The sequence below is a fragment of the Periplaneta americana genome, chromosome 12 (assembly GCF_040183065.1).
Source record: "Periplaneta americana isolate PAMFEO1 chromosome 12, P.americana_PAMFEO1_priV1, whole genome shotgun sequence".
Classification (NCBI taxonomy): domain Eukaryota; kingdom Metazoa; phylum Arthropoda; class Insecta; order Blattodea; family Blattidae; genus Periplaneta; species Periplaneta americana.
In genome coordinates, this window is record NC_091128.1 from 171,367,306 (window position 1) to 171,393,956 (window position 26,651).

The 26,651-nt window shown below is 36.9% G+C and overlaps 1 protein-coding gene across 2 annotated transcripts; it reads right to left on the reverse strand.

Moving 5' to 3' along the window:
• Positions 1–987: 987 nt before the first annotated feature.
• On the reverse strand, positions 988–26,651 carry LOC138711192 (cell division cycle 7-related protein kinase-like). 2 transcript variants are annotated; one of them, XM_069842557.1, is made up of 11 exons: positions 26,318–26,651; positions 25,845–26,120; positions 25,489–25,720; positions 22,241–22,334; positions 19,884–20,026; positions 16,619–16,802; positions 13,011–13,163; positions 9,899–10,153; positions 7,401–7,647; positions 2,981–3,130; positions 988–1,511 (listed from the first exon to the last, which is right to left on the reverse strand). In XM_069842557.1, exons 2-11 carry the CDS (start codon positions 26,101–26,103, stop codon positions 1,183–1,185), a joined length of 2,046 nt encoding a protein of 681 aa, XP_069698658.1. In that variant the 5' UTR covers positions 26,104–26,120; positions 26,318–26,651; the 3' UTR covers positions 988–1,182. The 2 variants fall into 2 exon arrangements, with proteins under 2 accessions (XP_069698658.1, XP_069698659.1); XM_069842558.1 differs by having other exon boundaries at positions 1,031–1,511; positions 26,314–26,439.

Below are 26,651 nucleotides of genomic sequence, written 5' to 3' on the forward strand. Positions count from 1 at the left end.
TCTTTCATTCTTTAACTTTTACTAGATGCATCAAGAAACAGCTGTGAGCAAATTTTCAGCTCTATTGGACTGCTAGTTTCGAAGTTTTTTTTTTATGAGCCTTAATATAATCAAAATGTTCTAGGTGCATTACACTCAAATATAGCAACATCATTTTTTTTTTCATATGGATCCTGGTTCAAGGGCAATATTTTAACGTTGAGAAATTAACTATGTTAGTTTACACACAATACATTTTCGAAAATCAGACAATTCTTTATTTATATTTTTGATTTACATATTTTTGTTAGCTCATGACATTTAAGTTAGTTCAGGCACAATAAATGGTTGAAAATCAGACAATTCTTTATTTATATTTTTGATTTACATATTTTTGTTAGCTCATGATATTTAAGTTAGTTTAGGCACAATAAATTGTTGAAAATCAGACATTTATTTATTCATATTTTTGATTCACATATTTTTTTTTTTTTTCATGATATCTAAGTTAGTTTAGGCACAATACATTTTTGAAAATCAGACATTTATTTATTCATATTTTTGATTCACATATTTTTTTTTTTTCATGATATCTAAGTTAGTTTAAGCACAATACATTTTTGAAAATCAGACATTTACTTATTCATAATTTTTATTTCCATAATATCAGTTTTCAGTTCTTAATTTTCAAGCTACTTACAGATTTCTCAACACTAGATCTCAGAGAACATATGCACGAATATTTTCATTGAATTTGGGAAAAACTGCATGTGCATGGAACATTCTGAACATCTAAAAATCTAGTTTCGAGGAAAAGGCAAAGGGGATGCAATACTGATGTATGGTGCAGGCCTATATAAAAATCGCTCCTGGACTTCACAGAAGACATAGAGGCAAAAAATCCCTTCCTATCAATTTCCTAAGTGTCCAAGGAACATTATTATACAAAAAAAAAAAAAAAAAAAAAAAAAACGAAAATTGATATTTTGATCAATTTTTTGTAAAAACTCAGTCCTAGGGTTCCTTAAGAATAAACATCAATAAAATCAAAAAATAAGAAAAATGATAAGTTAGGACTGTATGAAGCAATATATATGGTACACAAGCACACAGACTTCCATACAAATATTTTTATTTTTTTTTATGTTCCCCATCACCAATTATGGCCTAGCAGAATTATTTAATCTCTAATTTAACCACGCCTCATAAACCTTTAACGAAGGGGTGTTCCATAGCTTCTGATGCAGTAATTCTTGTCTCAGGATTCAAATCCAGAAGCCGTTCCAAGAGACTGTATGCAGAACTCGGATACCCAGCTTCGGAGCTACTGCTGCTGGAGGGAGAATCATAGGAGTCACCAGGCAAGCGACAGAGGCAACCATCCAGTGAGTCTATCACCTGCGTGCAGTCGGGACAGATGGGAGCCCCTGGGGGCACGCTGGGTCTTCCGGCCTTGCGATGACGACGCAAGCGTTCACACAGCTTTTTGAGATTCAGGGACCGCTTCTCCACGCTGCACGTCACACAGCGACCTGCAAAACAGTATTCCTTCAGCAGAGACAGAGAAGTACGTCTGAGAACTTTCTCTTCTCAGCTTTATAGAAGTCATTCCTTCAGTGGGCTAAATATACAGAGAGAGGCAAATGGTAACATCTTGATCTTTTAATAAGTCAGCGTTTCTCAAACTATGGTCCGTGGATCACGTGTGGTCCTCGAGTTCTGCCCTTGTGGTCCTTCAAAAAAGACAGAAGAAATAAAATTCAAATAAATTGCATATCACACTACAGGTGAAAATCTCAAAGTTTGGAAATGACACGTGACAGTCGCATTTCACTTTTTCTTCCAGTACTAATATTTTATGAAATAATTTCTTACCCTATCCGTCTACCCATTCTACTCTCAGCAACAAACGAGGGATTTAAAGCACTATGAACTATGAACGTGGCATTTCTCGCCATCTTTTCCCTGCATATCTGGTGCAGAGTCTCTAACCCAGCCTGGGACCACTCGAATTCATAACAGAGGACCAAAGTACCGAACTTTTTCATGTATTGATGACTTTCTTGATAGTTTTGCCGACACCCAGTCTGTACATTGAAATGGGCACGTACAATACATCGTACACCAATAAAATAGAACGTGCCAAATTGCATCTTTACTTGTTGAAAATCGGGCATGTTTCTGCATTAATTTTTTTATTTCTTTTTCCAGATGACAATATAAGAAATTTTAGACAACGCACCGAGGTTTTGGTTCACTCTCATTGCCGCACCAAGTAAATCCAAGTTCCAAATAACTTTTGTCATATTTACGAAAGTATTTCTGTTTTGAATAGCTATCATAGGACTAGATATTTCTGTAATGGCACTATAATCACTGATATTAATATATTTCTTCACACACAGCTTCTGAACTATTAGCACTGCCTAAATGAAGCACATCATCATGTTCCTTTCTTTTCAAAGATCCGGATCGAAATCAGTTTTCCATTATTTATAATGGACACTATTTAATAGAGACATGGACAACTACTAGCGTGTACCTCATAAGAAGGATTTCAAACAACTAGCTGCTAACAGGCAAGCGATGAAGCAACAATGCACAGAATTTGTTATAAGTTACTTGTGATTGGCTACAAAAAATATAATTAGAAAAGTATTATAATTAATTAATTAATTTTATTTTAAAACATAAGTATACTGCTATTAAAATATGCTGCTAAAATTATAAATTTGCTTTCGAAGGGAACAAGAGTAAGGTGGTCCGCGAAACTGTTCTGACTTAAAAAAGTGGTCCTCACTTCAGAAAAAGTTTGAGAAACGCTGTAATAAGTGGTTTAAGGATCCTTCTAGATATTTTTAAGATAGGACGAAGATAAAAAAAATCTTGTTTATACCTCTAACTGAACCCAGCCTTTATAGTCAGCAGACAATTGCTCGAGCCAACTCAACTCTCATTCAGCACAAAATAATTACAATAAAGAAGCAGTGTCACAATTTACCCAGCTTGCTGGCCAGTTTCTTTATTCCTTCTGTACCAAAGACGGACATGATTTCTGCCAAGGCACTCAGGTCATCTGGTGAGCGGAAAAAAGGATAGCAGCCACTGAGAATGCACAGGAAGATGATTCCAGCAGCCCACATGTCTACAGCTGTGAACAGAAACATGTTACATCTTCAAAGGCTTGCCAACAGCTCAACAAAATATGTTAACTCCTAACAAGCTGCTTCCATATCAGCACTCCACTACCACTACTGTCAAAGTATGACTTTTTTGTTTTCCCGCCTGAACTTCATAAGGTCTTTTGGTACCATTTTTTATGCACATAAAGATTTATTCAAGACTTGAAGATGAGGAAAGAGTGAGCTATTTTTTTTTTTTACGAAATGTCAAAAAGTAGAGCTGAGACGAGATGTTATGGCACCAACCTGCGCGAAGTTTTAAATTGCCGGCCAGCAGGGTAGAGGAGTGGGGGTTGTTTGGGTTACGGTTCTCAAGCTCAGAGCGGCAGGCATATCCGTTTCATCTCTTTCTAAAAACATTCGTCTTACCTTAGTATCACTACTTTCCTACTCAAGAGTCCGAAGGTACCTAATGGAATTACGCCCGCTATTCCATCTTTATATTCTTATTCTCCGTCTGAATCAGACGACTGATCTGTGCTGGAATCAGATGTCCCTAAGTTTATGAAAATGTTCTCAAAAATACTGTCCATCACGTGCTCACTTTCAATGTAATTGTTCTCTACTTTCTTCACATAATCATACACTGATATCCATTTTTGGAAGAAGCGATTGCAGGGTCAGCCTCTGCTTATGCGTAGCGTAGAAATTATAGATGAGTCTTCTTAGGACTTCCTCATCAAAACTGTCTACAGCTGCAATAATCTTCTTCTCGGCTGTGATTTTTCTGGACTGGAGAAAGAATCTGCTGTTTCTGCCTCAATATTTTTCCCTTCTTCCCTGATTCTTGCCAAGGTTCGCTTTGAAATACCAGTGGCAACCAGTACTCTTGCACACACGCTTTTCAATGGAATTGGTATTCCATTTACAGCCTCTTCTGACATGAATTTCCATACATCATATGCTATTTCATGTCCTTGACTATGAACTACTCTATGATTTCACATCTTAGACAATGCCATAACGAGGGCGCTCAGAAGGACAATGTTTTCAGTATTAGCAATAGCGGTAGTAGCAGAACGATCTGAACACTCGGAATGCTAGTAACCAACTAACCCAACACCCCTCCAGTTGAGTGTTGAGTGTGAGGGCGAGTCCAAGCAAACGAACTAAAATGCGTCACTAGCGCTGGTGCCATAACTTCTCATCCGAGCTCTAGTAGTTATTCTTAGGTAAAAAAAACATCTATTGATTTTCCAGCATAAACTCTTAGATACATACATATAGGAATAAAATTTCTTTCACAATTTCTTAGACAAAATTGAAGATATTCATCAGTCAGAGAGATCAATACGTAGTATGATAAAAATATTTTCCATAGTGAAATTCAGAAGGTGAGAACCCAAGACCTATTTGCACAGGAGCAAGAATTGCAACAGATCATGATTCATAATGAGTGGAAGTGTTTAGTAAGTTTCTCAGGAACAAAAGTATGATTCATAAAATTATCTCAGAATCATTTCACATAATTTTATAATCTTACATTTATTCAAATTTAATACAGAACAGTTTTATTGTATTCTTAAAAATGTAGGTTCCCAGGACTTACGAGGTTTTGAACTTTCGCCAGTAATATATTGTAATGGTGAAGACTTCAACGTAAGTATTGCTGATCTGAAGGTGTGCACAAAACTTAACCCCTAAGAAGAATATTGTTCAGTTACACTGGGAAGGCAGGAGAATCATGGATTAAACCAAGCAGTTCGCCATTGGAAACAATTGCGTGAAAACAATGCGCTTTCTCTCATTTAGAAATGGATCTGAGAGGACAGGCAACACAACCAGTCTAGAGAGAGATTTCACAACTTGTATACAGGGTGGAAGTGAAATAATCTTGCAGACTGAAAGGGACAATAGGGTACACTTAAATCAATGGAAAACCTATATTACGTTACTAGCCGTATCCGTGCGCTCCGCTGCACCCGTTAGAAATAAATATAAAGTAATTACATAATTAAAATAGGACATTTGATCCAGGGAACATTCGTGTTTGATATAAGGATAAATCGTTTATTATGTTACTTAATTTAAATTGTATTTGCATAATTATTAAAATGCGATCATTTTGATCCAGAGACCACTCATTTGGTCATAAAAATTATTTTAGAAACTACAGGAAACGAATGTACAGAATAGCCTATCAAGTTTTCTGTGCATAAGAAGCTATTTTAATCTTACCTGTCCTCGATTCACTCAGAAGTTACTGTAATAACATTATAGCATTATGTCCATCTAGAGAAACTACACTTTCCAATGGTGAATTAATAATTAATTATACAAATCGGTTAATTTAGCTTCTGATATTACTTCATACAAACACAGAAACATTCTCTGTAGGCTATGATTCATAGTTTTCGACTGTTGCTGTCCAAGGCCCCTTATAGACGAAGTCATTTGTTTTTTAATTCATTACACGGCCTTAGATGGCAGTTCTTTTAATTTTAAAACTCATTTATCTCATTAAATATCAGTCCTATCAAAATTTTTCAAGGAATAAAACTTATCGCAAATTATTTTTAAAAAAACTTTTGTTATGTAACATTTTTCACAAAAATCAATAATAAGCGAGATATTTCGATTTATTTAATTCAGGCCCCCTTATAACCCCCCTTTTAATTAATGTATTTTGAATGCCATATAGCCTAAAATCTAAGTTACAACGAACTTAATTTATATTCCAATTTTCATCGAAATCCGTTCAGCCATTATCGCATGAAAAGGTGACAGACAGACAGACAGACAGACAGACAGACATACAAACAAAAATTTCAAAAAAGCTATTTTCGGTTTCAGGGTGGTTAATTGTATATGTTAGGACCAATTATTTTTGGAAAATCGAAAATTACCAGAAAAATTTCGGCTACAGATTTATTATTAGTATAGATGTGATTAAGTGCACAGATAATTAGAAAATTAAGTTTGAAGTTTCAGCAGTCCGGCAACAATGCCGCTAACACACTCTACTCATGATACAGATGTGAGAGATCAACGAACTCTGTGTGTCTTGGTAGGAGAACTGCTTTCTGCTTCGACATTGCCACCAGTTCGAATTGTGCAGTGACTTGAAATTAGAGGTTTTTAAAATTAAATTTACACGAAAACTGTCAACAGTATTGAAAATGGCAGAGAAATAAATTATTCTATATTAGATTTCCTATCAATATGGACAAAAATCATGATCCTACTCGCAATAGTCACCGATTAAGAGGTTGTTAAACATTTGGGAAAAAATTATGAACTTTCCACCAGTAAGATATTACAGTTTTTTGTTATATACAATATGGGCTATTCGCTCTGAAAATCTGTAAGGCTATTTCACTTCCACCCTGTATAATTATCATTATCTTCTCCCACCATTATCACTACCAACACCAGCTTCAGCGTACCAAGAGAGTAAAAGACAAGAGGCAATTGTTGTGAATCACATGAAAATGCCCTTTTGATGTGCTTTCGCTCACAAGACTTGCATACATTCTCCTTCTCCCTCAACCTCAGCTACTCGACATAGAGAGAACATCAGCTATAGTAGAAAATTTTTCCGGGCTATGAGGCCGTGGTCTGTTGATTGTGAGACCAAACGTTTCGTTCACTGCTGCGGTGAACATCTTCAGTGGTGTCTATTGCTGGTGCGGCTGGTTCTACTGCGTGTGCCGCTTACAGTCTGCGCTGGCTGCATCGTTGTATATATAGTGCGGGAGGGGGGGGGGCCTTGCCGTTGTCGCCTCGGTCCGCGCTCGAATGTGTTTCGCAGGCGGGTTTGCTGTTTTCCACGCACTCCGCGTCCGGGGTTGTGTTGTTTAATTGTGCAACACAACACAACCCCGGACGTGGAGCGCGTGGAAAACAGCGAACCCACCCGTGAAGCACATTCGAGCGCGGACCGAGGCGACAACAGCAAGCCCCCCCCCCCTCCCGCACTATATATACAACGATGCAGCCAGAGCAGACTGTAATCGGCACACGCAGTAGAACCAGCCGCACCAGCAATAGACACCACTGAAGATGTTCACCGCAGCAGTGAACGAAACGTTTGGTCTCACAACCAACAGACCACGGCCTCATAGCCCGGAAAAATTTTCTACTATTGACGCCGGCCGTAAAAGCCTACACTCCAATATAAGAACATCAGCTGCTTCTCACCACAAAAGCTTCTGGCTACAGCGTTTTTATCACTTAAACCAAGACAGTCCTGTAATTACAAGTGCTTATAACAGAACAGAACAAAACAAAATACAGTACCTGTTGTTTGAAGGGGGTACTTGAGCAGGACTTCTGGAGGTCGGAATCCCGGTGTGCCTGCCCTTGGAGCTGCCTGCATTTTGCGAATCATGCAAACAGAACATATTTGTGGTTTTCCATAGCAATGGCACTGCTGACCTACAGGCGTTTTGGAATGCACTTGTGTCACAGGTGACGGCCTGGAAAATACCAGCTTCTGCTGTTGCTGTTGTGAAGACAGTGGTGGACTTACCAGATGAGACTTCACCTGGAAACATGGGAATTTGAATGTGTCATGAAGACAGATGATTCAGCAATCATTCTCACCACAGTTGGTCAATATGAAAACATTCACTACATTCAAAACAAGTTAAATCTAACAACTGATACCTAATACCTTTTTTCACATAGTTAATATAAAAGGTCACAAATATATGACTCTGTTGGAAAATACACTGAAGACCATTAATCACAGTTCACAGAAATCAGGGTTATCAACTCCCTTGCATTTATCAAGATTTCTTGCATTTTACCTTTGTTTTTATTTTAAAAGATTTTCTACCTTCTATTTTCTTCTGGTTTGTCTTCTCAAATGTTCTTTGAATCATGTGAAATGATCATCCTTTTTTTAAAAGAAAGAGAGGTGGGGTTTTGTGTGCGTGCGTGTGTGTGTGTGTTTTTTTCAGTATATATTTCAACATGCCCCATTACATAGGTTGTAATCTTACATGTTTTCAGCTAGTTCTTCGTCAAGAGTATAGTTGGTGTTACTTGCACACTCAAATGCATCGATCAAATTTGTTGTCAATTTACTGCCAAATGTGTGGAATCCCTCTTCATTAACCAAGTACTTTATACCCATATAATTCCTTTCTTGTTTAATGGTCATTTCACCAATATCTCGAATGCTATTATACTGTGGTCAGAGGAGCTCTCTTCCTCTCCGCATTTCTATTTAAATATATACTTCAACAGTCGACTATTTGTTATTCAGTCGACTATTTGTTATTCAGTCGACTATTTGTTATTGTACAGTCGACTATTTGTTATTGTACAGTCGACTATTTGTTATTGTACAGTCGACTATTTGTTATTGTACAGTCGACTATTTGTTATTGTACAGTCGACTATTTGTTATTCAGTCGACTATTTGTTATTGTACAGTCGACCCAGCTTCTTCCTCTGTTCGTCTCAAATGTTGGTGTATCCCTGTTGTCATTAACTATATAGAGGTTATTTTGTGTGTGTGTGTGTGTGTGTGTGTGTGTGTGTGTGTGTGTGTGTGTGTGTGTGTGTGTGTGTGCGTGCGTGTCTAATGCCGCCAATAGATGGCCCATTTTCAATGTTGAAAACCCGGTGCCGGCACGTAGCCTACTTCTGTCAAACAGCACCAAGGGGGCTGCCAGGCTTAATGTCCCCAGCCAACGGACAAATCACTTTCAACAGTGACAAGGCTTCTTTTCATATGCACTGTGGAAAGATTTGGGATTTCAGCCAGGCATATTGGAGCATAATTTAGTGATTAGAAGTTGTGCATCACCATCTCACCTAGTTCCGAGATAGAACTTTTACATGAAAATCTCTGACCCCGCTGGGAATCGAGCCCAGGCCGGCTAGTCTGGAGACAGATTCGCTACCACAGAGCAAGGTCCCAGGTCGTTCAAAAAGTAAGTCCCAAAATGTGCTACATGTGAGTTCAATAGTAAAACTAATTTAAAAAGGTAAAAGGTAAAGGTATCCCCGTAACATGCCATGAAGGCACTTGGGGGGCATGGAGGTAGAGCCCCATGCTTTCCATGACCTCGGCACTAGAATGAGGTGGTGTGGTCGGCACCACGCTCTGACCGCCTTTTACCCCCGGGAAAGACCCGGTACTCAATTTTATAGCAGGCTGAGTGAACCTCGGGGCCGTTCTGAAAGTTTGGCAACGAGAAAAAATCCTGTCACCACCTGGGATCGAACCCCGGACCTTCCAGTCCGTAGCCAGCTGCAAAACTAATTTAAATGATTTTTAATGTTATTGTAAGACTATCAATTTCAGCTCCGGACTAGGGAAGTGTAGCTTAATAGAGGTTAGTCTATGTCATAAAATTATTTTGTTCAAAAGAAAAAGAAATAAGGTTAGTCTGTCATAATATTACTTTGTAGAAAAGAAAAAGAAATGAGGACGAAATATGGACAAACATAGTTATATAGACTTAAATTGTATTTTTATTTTATTTAAACACCCTGCTTGTGATACAGAAGATTTCAAGAAATCTAATGTTACAAAGTGATTACTGTATGATTGCAAGTTGTGTTCTTAATATAGCCAACACACCTGGTTTCTTGTCCTTTCCAACACTAATACAAATTCACAGATAATTTTAAGAGTATGCCGTTGTAGCCACGAAAATGACAAGATCTGTGTCTATACAGTTTGTATAACCTGTGCAGGAGTCAACTAAATACATCTCAGTCATTCTGATTTTAGTTAGCATTGTAAATTGAAGCACAGCCTCGAAATTTGACAAACATACCTGAGAATTCTGCACCCTTACAAAGCTGGGTCCATTAGGTATCTCTGGAGCTAGAGTCTGAAATTTTGGTCCACCTGAGTGGATGTTGCTGGTCACCCTTGGGGATCCGGCTGAGAACAGCTTCTTCTTTATGGCACTGTGCTTCATGTTCACACACTGGTCCTTCAGTGGAGACCGCATGCCCTCGTGCAGCATTCTACGCCGAGGGGTCTTCTTGCTGTTCGGCGGAGTGTTCTCATTTTTAACACCGAGAACCTAACATCAGGAAACAGAAGTTAACAGCAAAACAACTACAATCACATGCATTCCTACTGAACAAATTAATCATTCCAGGTAAATTTGTTCACAGTACACTGGCTCGCAAAACTTTTGTCCGATATACTGTACAATTTTTCTCGTTCTTAAGTTGGTATTTGTAGTCACTCTAGGACAGTAGTATAGGTGGCAGGTAGTCTCCCCGCAGGTAACAAACCACCCCTCCTCACAACAGAAAGGTTGAACCAAGCTACTTAGTAAACTTAAAGAGGATATGTTTACTTAGTGTTCTAGTGATATAGACCAATTTTATAAACACGGAATTTTGTAGCTCCTCCTCACACCACGTTTCTTTGTGCTGTAGCTTATTTTTCTTTGGCTGTTGCCATGGTAATGACACTACGTTAATCTATATATATAATTTGAACTGGTAATGGAAATTACGGGAAAACGGCTGAACGGATTTTAATGAGTGACCCCTCATTTTCATGCCTGGCAACCAAAGTTTTTCGGAAAAGTAGTAGTTTTCAGTGAAATGTCAATTTTCCTACATAATTTTCCTATTTTCCAAAATCCATCTGTTGTCAGTTTTGAGAACTATTTTATTGAATCACGGCCGACTTGATTGAATTTCAGAACAAAACACACACTACAATAAACAATAGGCTATTACACGAAGGCCATGACCTGCAGGATTGCCGACATATTTAGAGCTCAATTCAATTTGTTATTAAAAACTGATTCTGTAGTGTATAATTTTCTGAGTACAGCTGTGTATTGGATATTCAAATCTACGGAACTTGAGGTGGTTTGATGACATTATTGCCATTAGAAATTAAATATTATTATAATTTATATCATGATGGATCTATTTTTCATTAATTGTACATAATATTGATGCTATATTGATGACATGAAAGTGAAACGTTTTGTGGTTATGTAAGTAAATGCAGAGAATATCTTAATTTAGATCTTCATTTCTATAATTTACTGAGTGGCTGCTATATATAACTACAAAACTTAAGTAAGATAATAATATTGTTATTAAAAATCAAATATTTTTATACTTATTAACCCAGTGGGGTTGCGTCTTTTTCATATACTTAATGGCGGTGTAGTGTAGATATTGATATGTGTCATTGTCTTCAGTATTGGCTCGAGAGAGCGCAAAAATTACAGTTCCTAAGGAAAGATCAAAAGGTATTACTTACTGATAAAATAAGAGGCCTAGAAAATTTTGTAGTCTCCAGATCATTTCAGCAAGATCTCTTAGTAGGATAAAATGATTTTACACTCTACATTTCAAGTTCTACATGCAGCAGCTATACGAAAATGCTATTGTTCGAAAGCTTAGCAAACCTGACATTTTTTTTTTAATTTTGCCTACAATCCGCAATGACCTGAAATAGCTACTGCTATCGTCCTGACATTGATACTTACGTTTTCGCGTTGAAACTCAAAAAGTGAAGTTGGATAGGTTCAAGAAAAAGTATTTGTCCTAAAAAAATCCATTCAGAGGGAGTATGTTCCATTATTATGGAAGCAAATAACTATCAAAAAGACAAGTATTCTTCATTGAAAATAAATCTGAAAAATTTTTATTTGAACGTCTAACGAACTTAGTTTGCAGCAGCATTTGCTGCACAAGCCACTAGTAAAATTATATTGATTAAATGTGGCACTAACAATATTAATAGATTAATATTCTAAAAATATCGGATAAATAATTTTATTAAGACAAATTGTTATGAGTAGGCCTATGTGTATAATTTAAAAATTGATTGTCAATTATATCCTGTAGGACACAGCAGTTTAATTTATATTTTGCACATAAAAAAAAAAGATTTGCATATTACTCTCATATAGTAATGGAAGGAAAATGTGGATGTAACGAACTAAAAAATAAGCAAAGCATTCAGTATAGAAATAGCAAATGTCTGTGCTTTCAACACGAAACATGATATTGGAACCATATCTGATACAACAAAGATGTGTAGATTGAGAAATTGTCCTGTTGAAAAAAAATATAATTCTATCAGGTTGCAATATGCGCATGCTAGTTAGCATATTTCCCATTATGTGGATATATTTGCTGGTAAGTCAAATTCTCTTCAATTTTACACAGAGTTCCTCCTCATAGCCTGGAAATCCATCCCCAAACAGCTACAGAAATACGTCCACTGCGTTGTGTTGATGTTACATATTCTGGCTGGAACCTTGTGGACCCAATAGACGAAATACCTGAATAGGCCCGTGACTAGTGTTTGAGAACATCTTTTAATCTGAAAATATTACATTTTCCCATGGATATTCATAATATTCTTGTCAAAATGCGATGTGATCTATTCTATTTTTATGATCCAATATGATATTTATACGTGCAGGGAAGATGAAAAATTTTCCTGGAATACTATATAATACCCAAGAGAAATAAACAACATGTTTTAAACATTTCGGTGCAAAACAGACTCAATGTTTTATTTCTGTCGGTTACATATACCGTTATTGCTCTAAAAGGTTGTCTTTGGTTCGATTAGCTAGCTATGTACCTGCAACTCAGAGTTCAAATACCTCCCTTCCCAGGACGACATGTGGAGTGGGGTATGTAGACATATTACCAACATAATATCTCACAAAGTTCACTTCCACATTATTTCATAGATAAAAGTTTTGCGAGCTAGTGTACAAAGCCCAATATAAAAAAGACCACTGCAAAAATACCCACAACCAAAACGTCAATCAAATAATGCCACTAGTAAAAATTTCCAATATGCAGAAATGTACACAAATCAAAATGACAGCTGGTATAAATAATTTTGATCTACTAAGAGAAATGACAAACTGGTTAAGCCCACACCTTACTCCTAGAAGGTGACAATACAATGTTCTCCGATGATATGTAATTGTGAGAGATGTTGTTTTCATTTGTTCTTGGTTGGAGAGCAAGCCTCTTGCGTTTGTGAAGATCAGGAGTGTCAGCACACAGCGAAACGCTTGAATTCTTGTCATCCTGGAAAAAAAAATGAACAAGTAGACACAAGCCAACAAAAATGCAACATTAAAAAATCAGTGCTGGACTCATATACATTTCTCCAGGGGACCGGGGAGACAAAGACACAGGGGAAAGTACGAGGCGCATCCAGAAAGTAAGTTTCCCTATTTTAAAAAAAAAAGAACACACACTTTCAGGAAAACATTTATTGGCAACAGGTACAGCAATGTTTCAGCTATTTTTCAACATAGCCACCATCAGAATTGAGACACTTGTCGTATCGTGGGATCAAGTTTTGTATCCCTCTGTCGTAGAACTCTGCCGCCTGTGAATGGAACCAGCGTGTGACAGACGTCTTCAGCTCTTCGTCGTTGCCAAAACGCTCACCGGAGGACAGGAATTTCTTGAGGTGCAAGAAAACGTGAAAATCGCTAGGAGCAAGATCAGGACTGTAGGGTGGATGATCAAACAACTCCCAGCCAAATTCCGTCAAAACAGCTGCTGTACGCAGAGCCGTATGTGGACGAGCATTGTCATGGAGGAGCACAACACCTGCAGTAAGCATTCCACGCCTCTTGTTTTGAATGGCACGTCGCAATTTTCGCAGTGTTTCACAGTAACGGTCAGCGTTCACTGTTTCACCTCTTGGAAGGAAGTCATGAGCAGAATGCCCTTACTGTCCCAGAACACCGTGCACATCACTTTCTGTACCGACAGCGTCTGTTTGAATTTCGTCCTGACCGGAGATCCACTATGCCGCCAATGCATTGACTGCTGCTTGGTTTCCAGGGTGAAGTGCGAAATCCAAGTCTCATCACCCGTGACGATCCTGTCGAGGAACTCGTCGCCGTCATCGTGATACCGTTGCAGAAATGTCAATGCTGCTCCTAAACGTTGCATTTTGTGTTCGGGTGTCAGGTTTTTCGGCACCCACCTGGCACACACTTTTTTGAACAACAGGTGCTTAGTGACAATCTCATGCAACAAGGATCGCGACATCTGCGGAAAATGCTGCTCAGCTCCATAATCGTGAAGCAACGGTTCTCCATGATGCACTGCCGCACCAGCTCAACACGATCATCACTGATGAGGGACAGTCGCCCACTGCACTCTTCATCATGTGCACTTTGACGACCCTCGGAAAACTGCCTACACCAGCGACGCACCATCTGCTTACTCATGATGTTCAGCCCATAGACCTGACAGAGCTGCAATGAATTTCAATTGGCGCAATGCTTTGTGCATTAAAGAACTTTATCACCGACCGAACTTCACAGGCGGCGGGAGAAGGAATAAGAGCTTCCATTTCGGACCACTGCTGCCACGCTACTGGCACCAGGCGGGACCTGTCCGGCTGGCATATGATTGATACGTCATAGATCTGTTACGCATGCGCAATTGACACGGCTAATTACGTTTACTTTCAAGGGGAAAAAATCGGGAAACTTACTTTCTGGATGCGCCTCGTAGTTACAAAGCAAAATGAATCTATTGAAAAAATAAACAGTAACCTCTAAACAACATTACTTCCACCAACATTAAGCATCTGCATAGAAGACACTATTTTCAAACACAACTTAAATCAACTGTATTAGGTTAAGATTACAATTTATAACCAGCCTTTTTGTTTACATTAATATAATATGATTTTATTTGTCTTTGATGTTCACTTTAACATTTTTTTTTTCTTTTTACTTGGCGATTTAACGAAGCTGTATCAACTACTAGATTATTTAGCGTCGATGGGATTAGTGATAGTGAGATGGTATTTGGAGAGATGAGGCCGAGGATTCGCTATACCTGACATTCGCCTTACAGTTGGGAAAAACCTCAGGAAAAACCCAACCAGGTAATCAGCCCAAGTGGGAATCAAATCTACGCCCTAACGCAATTTCATATTTATTACAAAATATAAAACTAAAATACTGGTATATAAAAATATAACAATAATAATAAATTAAAATATAAGTTATATATACATTTTTATTTTATTCTATTTTTTATTTTATTTTTTTTTTTTGTAATTTCAGCCAATTTTGCCAAAATATACAGTAAAATATCATTATAACGAAATAAGTCATGTTGCGAGATTAGTGACTTGTGTCTTGAGATTGGAGGACCATGCTGAGAGATTAGTGAACTGTGTTTGGCAGAAAAAAATTAAATGGGGACAATAAGGGAACAATTACATGAAAAAAAGCTAACATAAAATAATTCAGAAACATCTGCATCATAGTACACATATCTAGATATTTAATGACCACGTGGCCATTATGCAATATTGTAATTATAAAATATGTTCCTACTTGCTAGCGAATTGTAGCCTACCCTATATTTAAAATATTTTTCGTTAAAAAGGTAGATTTGTTCGGCACGAGAGTGAAATTTGTATTTCGTTATACTGATTTTTTTTTCTTAAAAACGAAATGTGTTAAATTGAAATTATATGGTAAAAAGGTAGGAGACATAAAATAATTTCCTAATACTGAATATTTCCTTATACTGGCATTCATTATAACGATATTTTACTGTATTATACAGATAATCCACAAGAAAACTTAAATCTTGTGATGTGATGAATGCATGGTTTTGTGCCTCATCTTATTCTAAGGCTATGAACTCCAACTTCAATTACACGATATTGTGTGAATATGGATGAAAGTAAGGATAGGATGGGTATTTTCCGGGCTAGAGGGCCGTGGTCTGTCGGTGTTACAACCAAACATATCGTCCACTACTCCGGTGGACATCTTCAGTGGCGTGGTACACATGTGCGGAGAGATCTGCTGTGTGTATCAGGAACTGGCATTGAGACTGGCAGCACGTCGATATTTAAGGTGTGGAACTGTTGTTGCTTGTCGCTGTCGCCGCGGTCCGCACCAGTGGCTTCGGTGTTCTGATTGTTTGTCATAGTGTCTAAATGTGGGAGAGAAAGGGTTTGATGTGTGTGCTTCTGAGGGCCGGATACCAAGCTTTGTTGACCTTGAGTCCTTCCTCCTTATGGTTAAAGTTGTTTTTGTGTTTATGAATTTCAATAGCTTCCCGATGTAACCTGGCATAGAAGTGTGGCAAGATGCTTAGGATGTTGGTGTCCTGGAACCTGAAGATGTCCACCGTAGTGGACGAAACGTTTGGTTGTAACACTGACAGACCACGGCCCTCTAGCCCGGAAAATACGCATCCTATCAACACCGACCGTGAAAGCCTACATTCAAAGTAAGGACGTTCAAATTGTATACATTTGCAACACTGATTTCATATATTCAGTTGTAAAAAAAAAAAAAACAGAAAAACATTATAAACAAGTGAATTTAAATATTGTTTTTTAAAATTCACTGATAGAACATTAACAAATTTTCTTTTGCTCAGGGGAATAAATACCACTGGTGATACCTTATGAATTCATCATTCCAGAAACTGTTTTGCTTTGTATGATTAGCTTCAACTGTAAAGATTAACTACAAATTCCACACCTCTTCACGTTTTCTTTTCTTATGCTGCTGTGTTGATCCAGGAAATGGGGATCTCAATGTATCTTTATTTACTTCTTCATGCTTCTTCCTTTTGAACTGTAATGCTACACCAGAGTTACTGGTGTCAGTTGCAGGAAAATCTGTAGTTATGCTTTGTGCAAGACCAAAGTCAACCAACAGGAATCTGTAACAAGATAGACCAAGAAGACAACTTTACCAATTGATTCATGTTTACAACACCTCTTTAATAGATTCACATTACCAGTAAATTTCCTACAAACATTGTTTTAATTAATACATTTATAGCTTACAATTAACACTATAGTTCTTTTTTTAAACAGTGTTTTACTTTATTTTGCACATAGCTAAAATTTGACCTTGACTACATCTCTGCAGATGAAACAAAAAATCTCCCTCCCCTCCCCCCTCTCTCTCTAGTGCCTACCCATTTCAATTTGAAGACAGAATTTGGACTCACTTCGTCTCAAATTTCATCATTTAAATTTGTACCTGTCACTTCTCTTTAAATAGAAAGGTCATTTTCTACGTACAAAAATATTTTGACAGCTGAATGCATGAACTTGATTGCTGAAAATCTGGAAAGTGTGTTAGTAGTTTTTTTTTTAATTGGTTATTTTACGACAGTTTATCAACAGCTATGATTATCTATTGTCTGAGTGAGATGAAGATGATAATGCCGACAAAATGAGTCCAGGTCCAGTGCTGAAAGTTACCTAGTATTTGCTCTTAACCCCTTACTGCATAGAACAGTTTAATATTCGAATAACTTAAATAGTTCTCTCCTTCTCAACTGATGTCACATGATCAAATCCAGTTATTAACAGTGTGCCATATCTGTTCCAGTATGCAGTTTGAAATATTATATGCTTATTTTATAAGTAGGGAACGGAATTTGGAGCAGTAAAAGCTAGTATTGGCATCTACACAGCCATTTGTTTACAACCCTTTATACAAAGTCCTCCCCTCCATGACATACTCGCAGCTCTCTGCACGTCAACAACAGGTGAACGGGACAGTTGTCGCATAAGAACGTCAACATGCAGGTTTGCAGTTCAGAGTAGTGAAGTGCAGGTACAATGCTGAAAGTGGAACCAACTAACAATACAAAATTGAAAGACTATATTTCTAAAAGCTCCAGATCGAGTATCAAAATTCAGGAAACAATTCCCTTAATTGTCACTTCCCCCATGTCCAGTTCTTAAGAGATGGGAGTCATGGTTAGAAGCTTGCAATTATTACGCACATCACCTCCAATCTGTGAAGAAATTGGTCCAACCTTTCGATCCCGATGACGTGGCTGCGATTCAAATACGCCAGGAACTGCTAAATGATAGAACAATCGAAAAAGAAGTCACGGATATTAAGTCAAATTTTTTATATTTACCGGATGCCATTATTCGATTAGAAAAGTCAGGAGTATAACTAGTTGAGCAAATAAATATTATGGGGACTATTGTAAATAAACTGAGTGCAGTAGAAGGTGAAGTAGGAAAACGTGTTGGTGAAAAAATGAACATAGTTTTGATTAAAAATGATAGGTACAGTATTCTTAGTCGGATTTCAGATGTACTAACAAAGATGTGTCCCAATGACGTCATTCAACATGTGAATTTAATTGACGTATCTTGTTTCAAGTACTCTCCAATTGTCTCTGCAGATGTTAAAAAATTTCCTTCCTTGCAACAGAGCGAAGTTGTATTTTGAAAATTTGAAAATGATATTTACTATTTATTATAACAAGGCACAGCAGGAATAATTGTTTCATCAACAAAACATAGCATTAATTGAAAATGCCATTTCGTTTGCTTCTACATTTTGTTCAACATTTAATGATACTGTATTAGGCTATGTTGTGAACATTGTAGTATATTGCATATATTGTAAATACTGTAATGTACGTTGTATACATATTACATATTTCATGATATTGTAAATAAAGGTTTTAATTTAACACGCTCCTGACAGAAAAACACACATATTCAGAGGCGAGTTCCATACAGAAGACAACTGTGTATCAGCCATCAATGTTTCCACTGACACGCGAGGATGTAGAGATTGATATTTAATTATGTATATATTTGTAATATTGTTTATTGGTGTCTTGTGGTTGCCAAGAAAAACACATGTAGTTCAAAATGAAATGCAGATTATGTATGTAGGCCACTATAAGTCATTAAACTATAACATTTGTTTATTCTGAAATACGTTTACTGCACATTGCGTGTAAGTTTGTATGAAGTGGACTGTACTCGTCCACGCTGCTCGCTTGACAGTCACTGAGCTACGAGTATCTAGACTGCGTTTCACCATTCGTTATCATCATCATATCCGTCACGTATTAGACCCTACAGGATCTGTTACGGTCTCATGCCAGCGCTTTCGTGGTCTTCCGAATTTCCTCTTTCCTCTTGGTACATAAGTAAGAATCTGTTTAGGCCATCTAGTGCGATCCATCCTTTCGACATGTTTTTGCACTGAAGTCGATATTGTTGAACAAAATTAACTATAGGATTCATTTTGAGTTCCTGCAATATGTCCACATTTTTACGGTGTTCCAGCAAAGAGCATCCCGCTGTTCGTCTCATGAACCTCATTTCCACTGTCGTCAGCCTTTGCTCATCAGCTTTTCTGATTGTCCATGCCTCGCTACCGTAAGTGAGGACCGGTCGAGCTAGTGTTTTATATACCTTTAGCCTTGTATGCTTCTGAACATGGGAGGATTTGAAGACGGCGTTAATGACACCATTGATTTTTATAAATTTAGATATTTTATTTGACATATCTTCATCAGTGATATAAGAGAGGTTATAACCTAAATAGTTAAATGAGTTAACACGTTCAATTAAAGTATTATTTATCATGATCTTACTTGGAATTGGGTTCTCTCCCACTGGACTACTGTGCGACAGGCTTGTAACCTATCCACAGGAACTCCATATTACCATTCGTTATAATACTCCAAATTCCTTTCCCTGATTATAAGTTATATGAATATAAAACCGATATGTGCCATATCTGTCCCAGTATGTGGAAAGGGGTTAATACGGAGGTTGAGGGAAAACCCCAGAAAAAACGTCAACCAGGTAATTTGCCCCAACCAGGATTTGAACTCGGGTCCGCTCGTTTCATGGTCAGACATGCTAACCGCCACTCTACAGCATAATGTACATTACTCTCGGTTTTGTGAACACGACATGCAACTTTCGCAGCTGCAGTAGGAAAGTAGAGATATGTGACTACTTACTTCTTATTTTCACGGTCGTAAAGGAAGTTGCTAGGTTTGATGTCTCGGTGGATGATGTTGAAGGAATGAACCCTGCGCAGAGCAATGAACAGGTTGAGCATGTAGTCGCGCGTCTCTGACACAGTCATGTCATGCATGTAATCCTGCCAAACAAGCACAACCAGTACTCAATTATTACATTTCCGTGTGCAGCAAGAGTCTGATTTTCCCCTGCATACTCAAGACATTCAGACATGGTAAACAGAAATAAATTACTTGAAATTTTATTACCTAATCAAATTATTTCTTCTGCAATTTGTAACATTTATAATAACCAAATTACAATCAATCTAAAAATTAGAAACTAGAAAGTTGAATTTTTTTTCTTAGAAAACTAGTTTTCTAAATGCAAAAAGCAGTAGTATACTAGTAATAGAGGAGAATTGTTGCATGGAAAAATCATTTGAATTACGAAAATTAGACCAATATTTATATGATGTTAAATAATACAATAAAAAATTAATAACTCAAAAATTAATTGAGATATCTGAATGAAAATTTGTATGATGCATGCCCATATAGCCTGTAATACACGATAAAAATGTCTGTTTCATAGGACTGAAAATATTTGTCTAATGGGTAGTACATGATATTTACTATCGTTGACTGAGCAGAAAACAAGAAAGTGGTGAACAAAACTACGGATTAAGTAATTAAAAACATTCGGGCTCTGGCTTCCCAGTAGCGGTCGACTTCCTTGGAGGATTTCAGAGCAGGGCATTTTGCAAGATGTTGTCTATCCATGTCTTCCTGTTGACGGCACAAAATGCAGGATGCTGATGGAAGGATGCCAAGACGATTGAGGTGTTTACCCAGGATGTCATGTTCAGTGTTAAGACGAAAGCTTGCAACTGCCAGTCTTCTGGGTTCAGGAGATATATCCTTCAGTAATTTCCTACGTTGTTGCGAAATGTTTATGTCCAATTCTTGTTGGTGATCGTTTTTTTGTAGTTGCTTGATATATTGTTTTAATGAGCTAAATGACAAAGGTTTCTGTGGGTTTATTTTGAGATTGGACTGAAAATATAGAAGTCACAAATTTCAGAGCTCCATCACCTTAATTACCAGAGCCTGAATATGAGGTAAAAAAGGGGAGTATGACTTTAATATGAAAAAGAATATAAGACCTGTGAGTACATAACGTATAAATTATGTTACAGACTAATACGAGTAACTCCAATATTTTGCACAGACAGTATTTCTCTCCCTCCTTCCCATCACTTGTGATGCTCCTTTTTAGTGACCAGTGGATGGAAGGCAGTGCTTTCCCCCTCTGTGCATGTTGGGGCCACGTAGTAACTTCTGCAGACAGTTGAAACTTCTATGTGTCATGAATAGAGAGCGGAATTTTAGGCCCTAAAAAGTGGCATTTTAGGCGCCTAAAATAGGCTCTTAAACTCCTTTATTTAGACTCTATAAAATAAAAATAGGTTTCTTTTTTTATTAAAGATGTCACTAATATAAGATTCATCATTTATTTAATACAAAATTCTAGGCCCGAAAGAAACTTCCACACATTTCACATTTTACAAGGGTACACCAGCGAATAGGGATTATAAAGAATGGACACTTCGCGTCGGTACCTTTGATGTAGCCGGACTGATTTCAATGACCTTCAAGCCAGCTAGAGCGTGAGATTCTGCTTTCTCCCTAGAGTTGGCGCTGACATCACACCAGCTAGCAGTCGACACAGCGGAAATATAACACATACAATTAATACATCTAGGTACATTATGTACTCAAATAAATAAATTGGATCCATAAAACAATAAATCCTTCATTAACTGTAATGTCTAGACTCTAGAGTTCCTTTATAATGAGAGTTCAGACGTTGACCCCTACAACAATTAAAATATGTAATGATTTGATAGCACTGAAAATGAAAAAACAAAACTCTTACGAGAAGTAAAACCATATACCTATATTATATTATATACAAATATTAAACGAATTCGATACTTAATTTTATAATGTATTGTATTATTTTATAATATAATTTATGATATCTGAAATATAAAATATTATTATTACAACTAGTTTGTCACTGAGAAATAAGGAAAAGCTGTTAACTTGAATTTATTTGAAGCAAAGCGTTACTGGATTATGCAATAAGGTAGGCGATGTTTGGATCCTGTGCCTTAATTCTATTCTCAATTATTATCTTAGTGTATACTCAATTACACTAACCTCTAGCGCTTGAAAGTGGAACTAGCCGCTGGCGCACAGAGAAACAAAACACAGGAAAATTCGCTCAGTGTCCATTCTTTATAATCCCTATTCGCTGGGTACACATGCATACACAAAATGAAGACACTTACACTGAATCTCTTATGTGGGAGGTATGGCATAATGAATACCACACAGTCTCCCTGACGCAGACATAAGTCGATGCCACTCACATTGTCAGAGCCCCTGAAACAGATGGTGTGTGTTTAAGCAATCAAATATATTGCTCTATTCAAAATCCAATATGCATAAATATAAAAGGTTCGAAGAGAGAATAAATCACTAGTCTGGCTTCGTTTATAGAGGTATTAAGACTAAGAAAGCATTTCCAGTTTTGTCATGTAAAGGGATCCGTGATTCTATATAACAACCTCTACATCAATTTACATAGGTAATAATGAATTTGATTTCATTCTAAAAATGCCTTCATATTATGAAAGCAATTCTTTATAGATCACAAGTCCTAAAATACGTCTTCTGTAATTTGAGGATTGCTATGTATTCCCCCGCAATATAGGTTATTTCAACATGGAGTCTTCTACTAGAACCACATGCAGAGATTTCTTTTTGTAATCCTATGACGTTTAAGTGATCAGATCTTACTGACATGATAAAGGCTGAACTACAAGTATTTCACAACTTCAATCAACCATGCAGTGAATAAAAATAATACAACACTACTACTGCTACTAGAGAGTTCAGGCTAATAAATTGTCTGTTAAATGTTGTTGTTTTCTAATGCCAGGCATTTGACAATAAAGTCATTTGACCTCTTGCACTCCAATACTTTTCAAAGATATTATCATGACTAGCCACTGAAGCACAGATTTTGAGGTGTTCCGAATCCATTTCTTGGTTTGAGTTGCACAATGAGCAGTTAGGGGATTGATATATTCCAATTCTATGCAGGTGCTTGGCCAAACAATCATGGCCTGTTGCCAATCTAAATGCAACTACAGACGATTTTCGTGGTAAATCGGGAATTAACTGCGGATTTTCATGCAGAGAGTTCCATTTTTTCCCTTGAGATTGAAAAATATTGGAGTGCAAGAGGTCAAATGACTTTATTGTCAAACGCCTGGCATTAGAAAACAACAACAAACAACAACAACAACATAGTTTTCGCAGTGATCACAATAGCCTATATCTCTAGAGTGGTGTGCTACAATTCTGAGGTTATTTTCAATTATTTGAGTAACATCAAGAATCACTGACAGAGTAGGTATGGTTTGTTTAGGCTTTTGATGTGCTTTTTCATAATATCCTATTTCGCGGATAGGTACACAGATTTACCCTGAACCGAAGAAAGAAGTGCTTTCCCGCGTGATTTCGTGTGCAAATGTCTAGGAAAATCACTGATCAGATATATAAGAAATGAAGGTATTTGAGATGGTCTGAGTGGGTTTATGGTTTAGTTTTCGCAGTGATCACAATATCTCTCTAGAGTGGTGTGCTACAATTTTGAGTTTATTTTCAATTATTTTAAGTAGGTATTTTCTCCTTATCCTTCAAAGAGGTGGAAAAATTCAAATATCTTGGAGCAACAGTAACAAAGCTAAATGACACTCGGGAGGAAATTAAACGCAGAATAAATATGGGAAATGCCTGTTATTATTCGGTTGAGAAGCTTTTGTCATCTAGTCTTCTATAAATGAATACAATATAATATTTTATTACTCAGTCAATGACAAATCAATGTGAAATAATGACTTATTTTATAGTCATTAAGTTTATATACATGAATTACAAAATTGCGAACGTTTTCGCCTATTCAGGCATCCTCAGGCAGAGTTATACAATATCTCAATGTCACATACGTAGCTATTGGTGGTGAGTACTATTTGAATTAATGATGTACAAGCCATCTCCATTAATAAAATGTAATATTACAGGTAGTAAACTTAATAATGTTAAAAATGTTAAAACCATTTAGTAATTAAACTTCATAATATGTGGAACTCGTCTCACCACTACGTAAGTACCTCCATAATTTAGCCCTCCAATTAATTTTTCAAATTTTACTAAAATTGATATTAATTATTATTTCATTACAAATAATTTACATTAAACACAGGATGTTATAATAATCCATACAGTTGCTAACTATGCAGTTGTCACATTTTAAATCGACGTGAGTACTTTTAAAATATCCAATGCGATTACATTTTACATTTGATATTCCCATTTCTATTATATTTTTTATACATTTCAGATATTCACCACTCAAAGGACTGAACAAGAGTTCCACATATTATGAAGTTTAATTACTAAATGGTTTTAACATTTTTAACATTATTAAGTTTACTACCTGTAATATTACATTTTATTAATGGAGATGGCTTGTACATCATTAATTCAAATAGTACTCACTACCAATAGCTACGTATGTGACATTGAGATATTGTATAACTCTGCCTGAGGATGCCTGAATAGGCGAAAACGTTCGCAATTTTGTAATTCATGTATATAAACTTAATGACTATAAAATAAGTCATTATTTCACATTGATTTGTCATTGACTGAGTAATAATATATTATATTGTATTCATTTATAGAAATTGACAATCTGAATATTCCATCATGCTTTCTAAGTTAATCTAGTCTTCTGTCAAAAAGTCTGAAAGTTAGAATTTATAAAACAGTTATATTACCGGTTGTTCTGTATGGTTGTGAAACTTGGACTCTCACTTTGAGAGAGGAACAAAGATTAAGGGTGTTTGAGAATAAGGTTCTTAGGAAAATATTTGGGGCTAAGAGGGATGAAGTTACAGGAGAATGGAGAAAGTTACACAACGCAGAGCTGCACGCATTGTATACTTCACCTGACATAATTAGGAACATAAAATCCAGACGTTTGAGATGGGCAGGACATGTAGCACATATGGGCGAATCCAGAAATGCATATAGAGTGTTAGTTGGGAGGCCGGAGGGAAAAAGACCTTCGGGGAGGCAGAGACGTAGATGGGAAGATAATATTAAAATGGATTTGAGGGAGGTAGGATATGATGGTAGAGACTGGATTAATCTTGCACAGGATAGGGACCAATGGCGGGCTTATGTGAGGGCGGCAATGAACCTACGGGTTCCTTAAAAGCCAGTAAGTAAGTAGGTATTTTCTCCTTTGTGTTGTGTGTAGCAGGGTCGAAGATTCAATATGGAGTGTCTCCTGGGAGACGGAAAAGACTGAACAGCAAATAGAAAAATCTGAAGAGCTCTGTATCGAACAACTCCGCAAGGTAGAGGAGGACTGACGAAGTAAGCAGGATATGATTAACCGGTTTATTTAACCAGGATCTGATTGGTGATTTTAAAACAATAATTATCCCATAAATGTCCATACCCTATATCCTGTAAACACTGCAGTTCCCGCTCTGTGCGTGATGGTAGTGTAGTTGGTACTAGATGCTTGATGGCAAACTGGCGTGCCACATGCTTGCTGTCGGTATTAACGTTCTTCAGAGTGCCAAGGAACACCGAGCTAAATGTTCCTTCTCCCACTTTTCGGTGAACATGAAAATGTTCTGCTAAAACAGGCAGTTTCGTAAGCAGATACTGAATTTGACTCTGGTCACCTACAAAGCAAAGCATACGGAAACACATAAAAAAGTACTTAATCCTGCGTAATTTAACAAAATGATATGCTCTTGCCCCACAATCTGTAACAGCATGGAAATGAAATGCTTAAATAAAACTTACGATCAAATGATATATCCTTTTCGACTGCAGTTCCTGCTACGGACAGTGAGGTCTGAAACGACTGTTTATGCTCCAGGCTGATGTGATCTTTCGGCTCAACATTATCCTGTCCTTTATTATGGTAAGAGATGTCACCTGCATCTTCTCGAGTAATTTCACTACATTTAGATAATTTGGTTACGTTATAACCATAACTAATTTGTTCTTCTTGCCCAGTATTACTAAAAAATGGTACTCGAGATGAAGCCAGAACTTCCATTTTATCATATTATCTGTCTGAAATAAAAGACAGATTTTATTTAATAAAGGAAGAACGAAAGCATAGGCCTACTGTATACCGGTACCGATAACAAAAATTTGCAGCGGTCATTTTGGAACATACATTATATTACCCAATTCATGTCCATATTATTGCAGCACGATAAACAAATTGATACTTTAAAATATAACAATTTATGGATTTTCTTACCTACCTTATGTATCTTCACTATTTACTCAAACCAAACTCCAGTTTGTTTACACATTCTGAAAAGACCCGCGTAAGGACTAGTTACCAACATCACCAATTTTCTCTTCCAATTTCATTGCATACTGAATTACATAACAGAAGATTCGTACAGTTCTGCAATTTATAATTCATATTATGTGCTACATTACAAAGAACACATGTAAATCTGGAAAAATTGCATTTAATATGGAAACATGGAAATATCAATACTTTTAAAAGGGAACTGCTTTGTACACACGTCACAAGTAGTGAGGTAAAAACAACTCGTTGGGTAAAAATATTCAACTATCGATTGCAAG